This window comes from Sapajus apella, unplaced genomic scaffold, assembly GCF_009761245.1.
Source record: "Sapajus apella isolate SASKATOON/1434 unplaced genomic scaffold, GSC_monkey_1.0 scaffold6, whole genome shotgun sequence".
Taxonomy (NCBI): domain Eukaryota; kingdom Metazoa; phylum Chordata; class Mammalia; order Primates; family Cebidae; genus Sapajus; species Sapajus apella.
Window position 1 is genome coordinate 32,927,638 of NW_022436946.1, and position 15,776 is coordinate 32,943,413.

The window sequence follows — 15,776 nt, forward strand, 5'->3', positions numbered from 1 at the left end:
TTTTGTATTTTTAGTAGAGACGGGGTTTCACTATGTTGACCAGGATGGTCTCGATCTCTTGACCTCATGATCCACCCGCCTCGGCCTCCCAAAGTGCTGAGATTACAGGCTTGAGCCACCGCGCCCGGCCGAAAAAGGATTTTTAAACATCAAAACAACAACAGCAGCAACAAATACTATAAGAAATGTTCTCAGAAAGAGTTGTTATATTTGGGAAACAATAATATATGGTGATCAAGGTAAATGAAGATATTTTATAATTCTGGCAGACTGGGAAGATATTTCCAAGTCTTCAATTTTGAAAGACGTATAATTATAGTCTGTTAACCTGAACAAAGGAGCCTCATAACTGTTTGTTTTTGCAGTACAGAAAAAGAAATCCTAGACAGATGAAGAAAAACAACCTCTAAGGTATAATGGAACAAAGGGAGAAATGAAGGAAATTGGAAACTTCAAGATATTGAACTGAGTTATGTTTCTAATTAGAAATGAAAAGAAAGTAGCTTATTTAAGTCATAAAGACTTTACCAAAGGAGCTATATTAATAGACATAGATAAGGGGAATATTTAAAACCATGAAAAAATTATCAGATTTAGATGATAGCCATGTATAGTAGTAGGATTATTAATAAGCCAGAGTCTGAAATAAGTACTAATATTTCTTTTGCTAGATTTTAGAACTAAGATACCAAAGGAAATGTTTATATATTAGAAGAAATAAATCAAGTAATGATTCAAAACAAAAAGATCCATTGGAATGGAAAGACGTTGTAATTTCATGTTCTTTTTGCAAAGCTTGCTGTTTGTTCCATAAGCTTTATAGTTTAAATAACTACAATTTAGCAACTTGCTAAAGCAATACATGCTAAACATTGCCTTAAAAATTGATAAGGTTCTTTTATTATAACTTCAATTTTCTTGTTTCTCATCTCTAATCCTTTTTTCAATATGGTAAAACGATTTGCCAGGCAGATTGAGAACATACTACACTGTCTTCACAGGCGGTAGACAAAAATCACAAGACAAGTCAAAGGGATGACCATGAATTCAGTGAATATTTGTGTAGATACTGTGTCCTGACCACTGTGCTGGTTGTCAGTACAATGATGAACAAAACAGACATTGAAAATCTGATTAGGAATATTCATGTTTCCATTCCTCACTAGTCTATGGCCTCCTGATGCCTGCTGTCGTGAAAAAGTGACTACACTGACCAGCACTGAGGCACATTTTACTTGCAGTTTTTAAAACCACCTGATAATCACATTTTTTTTTAATTGTAACATTTTAAGACCAAATAAACTCTAACTACTGTGGATATGTACTTATGACTTTTAAGGACAGAATGTTTTTATTATGCAATTTATTTTTTTCTTATTGTTATAAATGACTATATTGTTTGGCCCCCTTATTCCCATCCCAGTAATCAGGACAGGATATCTTTACAAACAGAAGTATTTAATGCCTCCACCTACATCCAAAATATTTACATACCAAAAGTCATGATTTTATATATACCAGAAAAGGTGCTTTTTGATTAATGTATTTTATATACAATTCAAATGTAAACAACACCATAAACCCACACAGACACCTGAAGAAAATGACTTGGTCAGCTACATTCAGCTCTACAAGAGAAAAACAGCATGTCCTTTTCTTATTAGCAATGCCTTAGAATTTAGATATGTTCATGTAGCTGATCATAGTCTATCAACACAGTCTTATATATATGCCAGAAGATAGGGAACCAGTGAAAGATTGCACTCCTTTTTTTTTTTCCTACATGTATTCAGTGCTTACTGTGTGCTAGGTGCTAAGGATTCAAGGAGAGTCAGAGAGAGTCTCTGGAGTTGAGAGTCTTGTGTGGGAACAAATAAGGCAAAGAAAGAATTGCAGTACCAAATTAATATTTGCTACAATTGAAGCAGGTGATAGTGAGTCGTGATAGAAATAGTTACCATTTATTGAGCATCTATTACGTGTCAATAATTGTATGCGTACATGATCTCAACTTTTCACAGCAGCCTATAAGTAGAGCATTACCCCAATCCAAAACAGACATTGAAAAATTATGTGATTTGTTTTAAAATGTTACGGGTTTGAAGGCAAAATTTAAACCCATGATTCCACAGACCATATGGCCTCCACATCCAAAATACAAAAGATATCTCTCTTTTGTATCTTCATTTTATTTACAATTAGAAAGTCCTAGTGAAATATAGTTCAAATATGTCTGCACTCATGCACACACACTCTTTGTTCTAGTTTGACGGGAGTAATGTAAGCATGATAACTAACATGAATTATTAAGACCTACACCACTGATCTGGATGCTTCATATTTGACATTCCACATATAAACTCCTACAATGTTAGCTTCCTACAATAGGAAATTAATAAACATTTGTTAGATAAATGAATAAATAACATGAAAAAAATTAAAAATAACAATGTGTCACAAAACCATAAAAAAGAATTTGCCAATTAAGAGAATACATATAGTATCATATACTTAAACATAGCACCACAATTTAAAATTTGGTAGAAATTAAAGATTCTCTTATCTAACATGATGTAAAGAAGTCTACTAACTCCTTTAACCCTATCACATCTATAAACTCAACTATTATTATCAGGGTGACTTGCTCTTCATAAATAGCTTGCCATATCCATGGTGGTGCCTTTCGTTTGTTGAACTCTCCATTGGGAATGCCCTTCTTCCATCTGGTCCTTGTTTCTTAATCATACTTTAAGGCATATTCTTAAGAAATGAAGCTTTGCCTGACATCTCAGGCAAAACTCCTGAACTCTCCTGAACTCCTCCCTTGGTCATTTACTGTATATAGCTTTGTCCTGTATCATTGGCATTTGTATATATGGCTTACCTCCCATACTAAACCCTAAGAAAAAGAGGACAAGAATTTTATCTTTCTCTTCACTGTATTCCTCATTAAAAATTACTGTGAAGAAAAATTCTCATACATTTATTAGTTAAATTAATATGTTCTTCTAGGAATTTAGAAACCAATGAAACAAATTTCCTTAAAGCTGATAGTTTTCAATAACCACTTTCTGACACTGCATTTCCAGGTCATCAGTAAAACACTGGCATTGAACAAAAGTTGCATACCTAAACAATATATAAAGGGCATGAAATTGGTATACTTTGGTGTAAAGACTGTTGCTAGCAATACAAACCTCAGTATTTTGCAATGACCACTTTAATGTTTTAGTACATTTTGTACCCAGTTTCTTCTGGAGCTGACAAAATAACCTTTCCCCTTTAATCTTCCTTTTCGTCTAACTAGGTACATGTTGTCATCTGAGTGATTTAGTGTCTCTGAGAACAGAGAAGAGATAATAAATGAGCAGCTTTCTGTCTTCCTAGCCACTAAAGATAAACCTCATAAAACTGGGGAGAGAGAGTTCATGCAAAGTGTACATAAATTTTTCATCTCACTTGCAATATTTTATAGCATTATTTTGTGGTTAATAGACGACCCTAAAATAAATATTGCTAGGGAGTATTTACCATGCATACTGTGATATAACAAGAAGACATGCTGATGTATGTTAAATAAAAGGTGAGGTTTGTCTCACTGTGGAAGAAATAGTTGTTTTAATATATATACCACTACCTGATGCTTATCCTCTAGGTTACTGTGAATAAAGATTCCCAAACATCTCACAGTGCTTTATCTATATATGATTTTTATCCATTTCTATTAAAGAAGGTTTATGATAAATGCTCAAACATCCTGGGGATGACTAGCTAATTTCTCTAAGAAAATGTGTCATGAAAGCAGCTTCTATGATTATCTAAGAAAATTGTGTTTATTTATTAGCAACTTTCCTCAATCTTATGTCAAATGACAGATCTGATTTAAAATTTATGAAAAAGGAAGAATGCTTGTGGCCACATTTTAATGTGAACATGTTATAAAATATAACAAACTTTTAATAGGACAAATGAAATTATTGCTGTTCTTTTTTACTACTAAAATAATTACTTTGTGTCTAATACTTTTCTTCATTTGCTGAGCAATTTGTAGCTGCAACTATATTTCTTCTTTCTCATTTCAGTCTTTATATAGAATTCCTGAAACATATGTTCCCACTGAGCTAGTAGCCCTGATGTTAGTTTACACTACACAAATGATAACTGATAAGGAAATGATGGGATTAAGCTGTTCAGGGACTTGCAATAACTTGCTATGATAAGAGCAGCTGCCATATCAGTTTTATTAACCCACTAAATCACTACTAATAAATAAGATAATAGCTTTTGTCCATCATGTCTGAAAACCAAGATTTGGCTGATCAAAGTCTACAAAAAATTAAAATGTAACTTAAAATCAAACAGTCTACCATGTGCGTAAAATCTATCTGTGGGCTCAATTACGTTCTCCCTTACTTAACCAAGCCATTCTGAGCAAGGTAGGATACAAGGTTTTTGCTTATCATTGTATCCAAGGACCTAGTTAGCAACAAGACTCTCAGTAAAATGCTTATTAAATAATTAAGATGAATAGCGAAAGTTCTTTGCCAGCAGGCACCCTATTTTACAATTTTTTGCATCTCAAAAACTCTTTAGCATCACGTTTTGTGCATCAATGTCAGTAGGAATGGACTGATTATTCTCAATGCATTTATAACCATAAAATATGCAAGAATTATTCTTCATTATTGTACTTATAGAACTTTGTTTCATTTTTTTATTTATTCAAAACTTGAATTTAAAAATACTACAGAAAATAAAATCAGGTGTATACTTTTGCATTGGTAGTAAGCCTAAAGGGAAGAAAAGAAGAAACATGAAAGTGAAGTCGATTTTTGTCTTAGTACTGGGAATGTACATTGTCTGCTGTTGTGGTTGCTGGTTTTCTTGGCTGGCAGGGAATGGTAAGCGTGAAGGAGCTGGATAGAGAGCTGAACTGCTAATGTGCCTGCAAATTGACTGGCTATGTCCCCAAAGCACACTTGTTAGGTGCTCTAGAGTGAGGCTTCCTGACCCCTCATGTTTATCTTTAGAGATTTTTTTTTCCATAACCAACAGCAGCAGTGGCCTCCTATGTGGAATATTGAACTTGTCACCAGAAACAAATTATTCCATTTTTAATTTTTCCTAATTTTGACAGTGGCTGAAATCGGAGCCTACATAGGGATCTTGTCTGTTTAGATTTTTTTGTTTTAATATATCTGTTTTAAATCAAAAGAAGAGATAAATCTGTTTTATCTCTTCTGCTCGATTGAATAAATTTTGAGCTCATTTTACACAGTCAAAATTTTTCATCTTTCACTTTTCAGTGAGGGCAAGAAGTGGCATCATCACAAATGTAAGAGTTGTGAAGACATCACTGTAATGAATAACCATTTATTTCAAAACTTAGAAAAAATAGAACTTGGAAACAGATACTACATTCATTTATCCATCATTTTTAGACCCTACTAATCATCTATTTGTCACATAGATTAGTGTTTTCCAAACTTTGGGTTTTATATAGGGACCAGTAAAAGTTGGAGAGTGAGCCTCATTGCTTCATAAACCTCAAAGACAGCTAAGAACAATTTTTTAAAAGAGGGTGATATCTCATGCCCAGAGTACAAGAAAACCTTTTGAGTCAATCATAATTTAAAATAAATTCTGTCTGATAGTCCCTGGTGAGATGACTGGACATACTCTAGGTATCCTATAATAATTTGGCAAAAACTGAGAACTCATTTTTTAAGTAATCATCATCAGAACAGTTATACAATATTTATATATATTAATATACAATCAACCCAAGTAAGTTAAAATAAATACCACATTTATTTATACTTTTAAATAACCCAATGAATATTTAGTAATACTATGTTAAAAGCACTCTTTTAAACACCACAATAACAATAAAATACATTTTGCAAAATTACTAGTAAAATTAGAGTAATTATGATTTCCTGATTTTCTAAGGTATACTTACTTTATATTTCTGTCTTTCAATTATTCATATTTCCATAGACATAAAAATATTTTTTATAAAATGTAAGTTTATGAAATAATAAAGAGCCATTAGAAATGGTTGCAAAGATAATGTGCTAACAGAGGAACATTTAGGACTAAAATTAAAAGGCAGAAAATAAAATTGTGTTTGTTTTATTTGCTACAAATTTGTTGTTAGATAAAACATGAATGTCTCTAAATAAAATGCCTTATGATTGAGGCTTCGTAGAGTGCTATTTGCTCTCTGAAGAAGAATCTAATATATTAATAAAATTTAAGAACTGTTAGATCTGTAAAAAACAAAACTTAGTAAAACTTATGTGTCAAAAATCAAACATTCAATTAAACAATTGTTTGTTGATACAATTGATATTGGAAGAAAAGTAGTAGGCTTCCCTTTTTTCACTAGTGGATAAAGCATAAATTTTAGAGTCAGATAAACTTTTATTCAAATGCCAACATTGTTACTGTGTATTATCCGTTTGGCCTTGGGCAAGCCAATAACTTTGGAAATGCAATTTCCGCATTTGTAATACAGTAATTCCTATCTTCTCTCATTATTGCAAGGATTAAAGATGAGTGCATGTATCTGTGTGTGTGTAGTACTCAATAAATAATAACTTTTAATTGTATTGCTGATTTTTTTTACATATTGAGTCATTAATTTTTTATTATAAAGGATAGTGGGGTTGAAAGCATATTCACTCCTATGTTCATTCCTATACTTTATCTCATTTAACTCTCACAACAATCATATAAGATACTGTATACCCACTTTACTGATGAAAAGCTAAATAACCCTACAATAAATCACCAGCTGGAAAGCTGATGTCACACAGCTATACATGGAAACATCAGATTCATGTTTAAAGATGTCTAACTTTAAACCCTATGTCCCTAACCATTGCATACTGCCTTTTGATATTCTATCTTCCAAGATAAAAGCTAAGGATATTTCTTGGAAATAAAGGCAGGAAAAATATCTAGCTAAGAATAATTATATTAAAAAATTACTGTTTAGAAGATCAAACTACATTTTGCTATATTTTTCACTATATGTAGTTTATAGAAAATTATTTTTTCTCTATGATATAAAAATATTTTTTAAAAAAACTCGTGTCATAAAAATCAAATGGCACATCACCACAGCAGAAAAAAATTCAAATTGTGAAGGCTTTGCTCTTGGGCACACCCATGGCTCTTAGATTCAATAAATTGCCAGAAGTCACCACATGTTTTTACATCAACCTAAGTACTAGAGCCCCACTGTGACACAATGGACAAGGTTAATGATTCACCTCTAATCCTAAAGGCTCCTTCTAGGATTAATTGACTTTCCCTGAAGCCTGTCAGCCCACCCTCTTGTAGATCCTGTCAAGAGGGTTTCTCTTCATTGCTTTGCCTCTTTTCCCTCTATCTATTTACTTTAAACACTATCTGATCTTTCCCCCACCTACACAATTCAGTAGTAATCAATTCAGTAGAATCCAGTTAAATTGATTGAACTTTGAAATAAAGTTGGCTTGATTAGAAGGAAAGAACCAATTTTGCCTTTTTCGATCTGGCAATTTATTTCTCTTTCCCAGGCCACAATAATGTTAACATTAATTGCAATCAATTAAATAAGTGTTAATTGATAATCTATTATGTATCGGTCAACAGAAAAGATATAAAAGTGAATGAGACAAAGTTTCTGTCCTCAAAATACATATATCTGTTTAGAGGAATAGATAAGTTAATTTTACATTAAGATAGGTACCAACAAACTGCTATAAGGGTGCAGAGAAGGAGCCTATAATAAATCAATAGATTAAGAAAAGATCTAAAGGAAGAAGCTCAAGAGACATTCCTTCAAATGGGTAAAATTTCAACATCCATATAGGGTAAAAGGTATTCTCCTGGGAGAAGACAGCATAAACTTGAACAGAAGACTGACAGTTGGAGTCAATCAAAGTTTACTGGGATGAGTATTTGGTGAGCACATAGGCTACATGCTAAAAAGTGAGAAATAGGTGGTAGGGTAAAATGAACTGGGACTAAATCATAATGGGCCTTGAATGTCAAGTTGAGGAGAGTTTGTCTTTAATAGCAGAAATTACAAGCCAGTGGAAGTTTTGAACATGGAAGAGATATGATTGAATCTGAACCTTAAAAGATCAGTTTGGAAAAACTGCATGAATGGACAAGAAAGACAGTCAAGGCCAGGCTATGAAAGTAGCAATGAGGAGAGGCCTATTCAAAAGAATTCAAAAAGTAAGACCTATTTTTTGGCAAGTGTCTAAAGCGAGGTATCCAATAAAGCAATAAAGCCACTGGCCATATGTGAGTGTAAGCACATGAAACGTGGCTAGTCTAAACTCACAGGTGATATAAGTGTAAAATACACACTAGATTTCAAAACCATAGTATAAAAAATGTAAAATATCTGATTAATAATTTTATATTGATTCCACAGTGAGATAATGTTTTGGATAAATTGGATTAAATAAAACATCAAAATTGATTTCACTTGTTCCTTTTTACTTTTTAAATGTGGCTTCCAGAAATTTTTGAATTAAATATGTGGCCACATTATACTTTTATCGTACAGTGCTGGATATGATGTCAGGGCAGAAGGAGGCAGTAGACAAGCCAGAAAAAGAGTAGTAGAAGAGGGACGAGGGCCTGGATAGTACGGTGACAGAGAAGCTATAGAGGAAGTGTTCTCCATCTATTTTAAGAAGAAGAATCTATTCAAATGCTAGGCAGGAGCCAAGGCAGATGAGTAACAGTAAAAACCAGTCTTTGGATTTTTGCCATGGTAGAGAAATGGACTAGGCCAGAGGTAGGGGAAGCAACAACTCAAAGAGGGAAATACTAGAGCAATCATGAAGGTTGGAGCTTTTTTCTTTCTCAGTGTAAAGGAGATCTGGACATGCTTATAGGCAGAAGGAAAGGAGAAACTGAAAACACAGCACATAGAGAAAATAGCTGTTGATTGAGAAACTGTACCTGGGAGTTCTCCAGAGACTGTCACAACATAGAGGAAAATTTCAAGATACAAAGAGGGGGAATGTGTGACTGCTTATTTTATGTTTATATTTACATTAAGAAATAACCAAACGGGCCATTTGTGCATGTCATTTGTCTTGAAGAGAAAAGAAGGAGATATCAAGAAATTATTGTCTGGGAAAGAAAACTAGAGGAAGAACCTGAAACATGCTAAGGCACTTCCTTCCTACTCAAAGCTCTATACCCCCTGCTTTGGGCCTTGCTCTTTGGGAACATTGTGGAATCTATTTGGTTCACTATATTTAATTCTCATACATTCCTCCTTCGTGACAATGGTGCCTTCAGTAATAGCTTTAAGATTATGAAAATGACTCATTTAAATTATTTCAGCAGAAATAATAATATATTATGATTTTCATATGTAAAATTTGCTTTTTAAAAATTATTCTAAAATTTACTTTTTTTTTTTTTTTAGTTCTCACAGTTGGTAAAAGTCTGCTTCATCAAGAGACTATCTGGTTCTCTTTGTACTGACAAAGACAATACTTATTTTACCTTTGTGTCAATCCTCATGCACAAGAGCAGAATCTGATTTATATTCATTGATATCTTACTTTGAATGGCCTCTTGTTCCAAGCCGCCTTGTTGTTAGGAGGGGAAACTTCTGGCGAATTGTCTAAAAAGAAAGACAATTACTTTAGGTTTTAGAAAATATATGGTCCTATTACAAGCCACTCGTAGATAATTACTTGGGGAAAGTAAATGTTGAACTCTGAATGAACTGTGAGTGAACACTTACTTAGTCTGGAAAAAGTAATAACTTACACATATTGATAAGCAATGTATCAGCAGAGGCAGGGAGGTACTTTTTTGGTTGAAGGGTTCTACTGACCTGGTCTCAATTTCAAAGGCAAAGCCTACCAATATCTGCTTTTGCTTGATGGTACTATCAAAGAAATTATTACTTCTTGTATGTACGAAGTGACAAGATTTGAGTCTCTTCCTAATAATTCCATTCAGAGATAACCACAATTAAAAATCTATTCCCAACCCCAAAAGGACATATAAAACTTTCTCTGCCTTACTGTATCTCCATTGTAATGTTATAAAATTTTTGTTTTGTATCTTCCTTTCTCTAAATTTGCTAAAAATAGGATCTGATTAAAAATTTCAAAAAGTCTTTTACATAGAACAATTTTAACCTCAATCTTTGAAGATCCATACATGAACTTCAGAGAGCTCCATGGCAAACTATGTATGTGTTAATTTCTTGGAGGCTGGGTCTATAGTTTTACCAGATTTTCAAGGTGCTTCAGGACTGCCAAACAGTTACAAATTGTTCCCATAAGGTGAACTCACAAAATGGTAAAGTTATTATGGATATTACAAGTTGTCTTATCCAAAATCCTCATTTAATAGAATGAGTAAACTGAATTTTAAGGAGATTAAGTGCTTTTCAGAAGGTCTCACAATAAATTAGTCCAGTCTAGGCTAGAACCTAGATTACCTGACTACAATGTGTAATATCACACTCTCTCTTTAAATAGTTAGGTTTTCAAAATAAATAAATAATTTTTTATTATTATTATTTTGAGACAGAGTTTCACCCCTGTTGCCCAGGCTGGAGTGCAATGGCATGATCTCGGCTCACTGCAACATCCACCTCCTGGGTTCAAGCAGTTCTCCTGCCTCAGCCTCCAAAGTAGCTGGGATCACAGGCGTCAGCCACCACGCCTGGCTAATTTTGTATAAATTATTATTTTTTAATGAGAAGCTGGAGCATAGTATTCATTATTTCCTGGACAATGAGTCCTTCTACAGGTTAGAATCTGGATTTCAATTTGTATAAGATACAAGATTTGAGACTCAAGCTTCCTAAAGTATTTCTGGGATATCCTAGGTTCTCAAACACAGCATGACATGACTCTTAAGAACAAGACTTTCTTAAGAGATTGATTTTGATTCTCAAAATGACGTCTCTCTATATAAAGTATAGTAATGTCAGTTATACAGATTCCCATCCTAACTATATAGGTTGGATAGAAAGAAATACTTTAAATGAGAGAATTCTAATCCATCCCATCATAAAATCTTGAGGTTTGGGATGTAAACAGAGTGAAATGGAGAATTAGGAGAACTTTTAATACATGTAAAAATCTGTTAAAAACTCATATATTTGAACTAGCTAAATAATAAGGATAACCACTAACCACTAATTGCATTATCAAGAGACGTATCACTCCATTTAATTTTGCTTCTTAACACTGGCCATACTCTCTACTTTAATGCATCCCTCTTTGAAGGGAAATGCTGCTGTTTAAACAAAGCTTGCTTTCAATTTGCAATAGATCTTCTAATAGTTAGGGTTCTGATATTCAAAATCAAGTTATAAAGATATAGCACTTCCAAACAGAGTCCTTAAGAGAATTTATGCCTGCAAAACAGATGTCTCAGTAGTCTCTAAGAGAACTTACACAGATGAATTTGTTTTTATGCTATCTGCCAGACATGACTTTAGTTATAAGTCACTATAGCCAATATGTGTCATTTACCTTTCCAAAGGTGGCTGCACAAGCTGGCTCTAATTTCTCTTTCCTACAGAAATCTAAGTAGTGTGCATAAAGAATGCACCGTGGTAAGCAAACTCCTTCACATACAATGTAATTCTCTTCAAGCCTAAGAAAAAGGAACAAAAATTAGGTCAAATCTTTTCTTTATTTCTCTTTTTCCTTCCACTTTCTCATTGATTTATTACCTGTTTTGAATATGGATTCTATACAAATGAGATAATGAGTAGACATAAGTAGACTTCTTTTATTCTGGATTTTTTTTTAAATCCGATTATGAGGAATAATGTTATAAGAACAAGAACTCCACTGAAAAATCTGCTAGTGCAGTTAAAATATCATGAGCAACATAAAACCTTGCCTGGTCCACATCACAAATATTAGGTCTCCTTTATAAACCTCATGGGTCATCATGACTTGCTCTGTGACATATAAATATGAAAGGTGAAATTGAAGATGATGGGTATTTAAGAAAAAAACATTCTCAGCACTAACGGGCTGCCAAGCTTCAGGCTGGCAAACGCCTACATTCTGTCACTTTCATTCAAAACCTGTTTCTGAGCCCTGAATAGTTAGGGAAGTACAATGATGTATTTATTTGCAAAACACATGAGGAAAAACTCACTTTACTTAAATCTGAAATGACACTGATATATTTCTATTCCTATACATTTTACTACTGTGATCAGTACTATAGTTATCTAAAACATCCTATACACTTAAAAGATAATGTAATTCTCTATAGATATCTCCAAACATAACATATAAAACTTTGACTTTATGTTATCAAAATAATTATATAACCTTTAAAAATTTGGAGTAATTCCATTTAATTTGCAACTAAGCACAACTTATATATGTGATAAATACATATTTGTGTTACAACTTTCTATAGAGAAATGTAGAAATTAAACTTTTAAATTCCATTCCCAGTTTTCCTAACAGTTCAGTAGGTGATTTTGACTAAAATTTACTTATATCAATTTTATGTATTGTAAGATAACATCTATTATAATGCAGAAATGATGTAATATGGAGTCTGCAGATTAAAATCGGATGAAGCCCTTTGAAGACTTGATTTAAAATATCCTAATGTGTACAAGATAATGGCTATAGAGAGTATTCCCTGAACAGGTAAAATATCAGTCATCCACACATTTTTTATGAAGATAAAATAAAAACTGAAAACTAAGATCTAGTGTTTCAAAATATGAAATCAATATATGTACATAAAATCAATTGACATACTACAGTTGATAATGAAAACTGGAATTAATCAGTCAGCTTTTTCACTTTGATTTTCAGTTCTAGTTTTTAGCAGCCCTGAAATAATCTATAACCTTAAAAAATTTCTCAAAATATGAGTAACTCAGTTTTTTAAAATGTATAGCATTCCATTTTTAGAACAGAATGTGAAAAATTCAAAAAAAAAGATGTTTTATAATTTCAAAAATTTGAAATTGTTATGAGAAACATTTATTATCTATTAAAAATTATATTTTAATTACATGTACACAATGGTCACATTTCATCTTCCTATTTTGATATTGTTGTAGTAGGCATTGTCTTTGTCTTCAAAATATTGAATCATCCTAGACATAAATACGATGTTCATTTGGGATATAACTTTTTTCTTTAATCTTAACTTATAGATATTTATGTATACATTTATTCGTAAAAGAAACATGTATTTTCCACACATTCCAATTTAAATAGAAGAAATAAGAATAATCATTCAAAACAGCTCAGTAATATATCTGAAATCAAAACACTTTTGCCCCAGTTATCCTGCTGCAAATAGTTGTATCCTAAATATCCCAGAGAGTTAACTCAATTACCTAATTGCTCTAATATATTCTTAACTAGTAACCCGGACACCAGCTTCAATAGTTAAACTCCAAATTTAGATGAATATTTGGCTTATATTTCAAATATTTGAAAGAGTTCAAGCATATAATCACAAAAAACTACCATATGTAAATTGTAATTAAATGTTTAAATAAATAATAAAGTTAAAATTTACTAGTTCTTTATATTGTATTTCTCTAAGGCTCCTTAGATCATACTTTACATAAAATTAGGTTATTTAATCAGTAAATATGTAGTCCTTTTTATTAGTTTGTTTGTTTTTTACTTGAAACTCGTGAGGAAATTTATACTCCTATTTCTTCCTACTGTGTAGGGAAGTTTAATATAATGTTTTTACTTTGGAGCCTTTTTTCTTTTAGATATATATTACAAAATGTTCACTCTACGTGGAAATCCTACTGATAAATTTTTGGTTTTAAAAGGTTTTCCACAAAATCCAATTTGTAATATTTTATTATTATAATCATATGTGACAGATGCTATAAAATAGTTGAACATCTTTTTAAGTTTGTAGTGATATCTTAACTGATTTTTCTGTCTTCTATTTCAAACACATTTTATCTTATAGAGTATACACTATTTTTAATTTGCCCTCTTATGAATAAAGGCAGTGTTAAGATCCTTTCTCATTTTGTTTTTAAGAATCGTATTTTATAAACTCAAAAACTATCAAACAGCAAATATGTAAGGACTGAACGGATTGTGTTTTAAGCCAATACGTAGTAAAAACATTCATTAATGCTTACATTTGAAGAAAATATGGTTTTAGTCAATAAGGAACAACGTAATGTGGTTTTTATTTGTATTGCAAATCCTTCATCAGTACTTGTCTATGTCTCTATACCAAACATTCAGTGAAAAAAAAAAATTCTGTGTTAAATTCTAATTAGTTTTTTAAACTTTCCCAAAAAGTTTGAGGCAGAAGTAAATTGTGAAAAACAAAGATCCTGAAGACGCTGGCAGTTAAAACGTCAACAGGTGCTTCAGTGAACCCTGCGGCGAGTCTCACCACTGCAGCGTGAGCTGTGTCTGCTTCTTTTTATCCTTCACAATCTGCGTGATGCTCTTCTTCTGAGACAGGTATTGATCCGCTGCTTTGGTTTTGCTGTCCTGGTTGTCGGCATCCTCTTCCTCAGAGGAAAAGTTATCATTGCTTAAGTGCATTTCTGGTTGCCAGTTGAAGGGATGATAAAGAAAAACAGAATATCAAATCAACTAAGTAGCCTCTAAGTGTACCTTAACTTCAAAGGAGTAGCCTGCTGGGGTGGGGCCGGGGGTAGGAGAGGGAAGCTATGCAAAATCCCTTAGAGTTGACAGTCTCTACTTGACATTTTGCTGAGGAAATACAAAGATTTGGACAGAACATTCTCCATCTGCCTTATGTTTGTTTGTGATGAATTATTATTATTGGATGCCCTTCTTAGAATACATCCTCGTTCCCTTCCCAGCTCTGGATGGGGCAGAGCACTCACCTGATTTCACTGCCCCGGGCAGCTCCGGGTCTTCTCCCTTCTCCCCGCGGTCCAGCTCGCCCCCGGGCTGCGCTCCGGCCGCCAGGTACACTCTCTCCTCCGGATAGACTAGCAAGCCCTTGCCCAGGAGCTGCACACAGCAGTCTTCCTGGATCCCCGGGGACAGTTGGGGCGAAGGCTGCGCCTGCAGGAAGGTGTCTTCCAGGTCCGGGACCTTGGCCATCCTCCTGGCCGCCGGACACCTCGGCGCGCGCGCCCGGCCGGTTCCCTAGCGGAGCCTCAGCCCGGGGCGGGGCGGGGCGGGGCCGGGACCGGGGCCCGCAGGGGCGGGGAAGGAGGCCTCAGGCTCCGGGGTGCCCTGGCTCGGCGGAGAACTGACGCCGCGCACCGGTCAGCTCCGGCCGCCCTGGGGCCGCGATGGGCCGCTGTGGGACTGCGTTTTTCCACCTGTTTGCGGTCCCGGCTGATGCTCCCTCGGAACTCACTTTCTCACCTGCGCCCGTCACGCCAAGGTCACCCACAGCTTCCCCCTCCCTTCAGTTCTCTCAACCTGCGCTGGCCGGAGGACAGTTTTCACACTCAGAGATCCCAGAAAGATCCCGGGAAGCCTCCCTCTCCGCTGCAAGGAAAATGCAGCTGTAACTGGCCCCATCCCTACTTTCAAGGTACACTTTTGGGGCACCTGGCCGCGCAGCCTGGACTCTGCACGCCAGGGACAGGGGGAAAGTACCCCAAAGTACCGCTCAGTCTTTGCCTAGCAGGGGCCGGGCTTTTTACACCGGGAACCATCCGAGGGATTGATGAGGGCTCTTTTCAGCGCTTGAGGAAAGATCCCATCTCGTCACACACTGCCCTGCTCGAGGGCGCACAGTGGTTCGTACTCCTGGGTCCTGCA

The 15,776-nt window shown here is 34.6% G+C and overlaps 1 protein-coding gene across 1 annotated transcript in view; it reads right to left on the minus strand.

Moving 5' to 3' along the window:
* Nucleotides 1-15,167, minus strand: part of RFX6 (regulatory factor X6) — a 55,538-nt gene extending 40,371 nt beyond the window's left edge. Inside the window, exons 1-4 of the mRNA XM_032274964.1 lie at nt 14,882-15,167; nt 14,419-14,575; nt 11,526-11,649; nt 9,588-9,649 (exon numbers count right to left, since the gene is read on the minus strand). Of these exons, the coding sequence (XP_032130855.1) occupies nt 9,588-9,649; nt 11,526-11,649; nt 14,419-14,575; nt 14,882-15,104 (566 nt within the window). The 5' untranslated portion in view covers nt 15,105-15,167. The remainder of the gene's footprint in view (nt 1-9,587; nt 9,650-11,525; nt 11,650-14,418; nt 14,576-14,881) is intronic.
* Nucleotides 15,168-15,776: the final 609 nt, after the last annotated feature.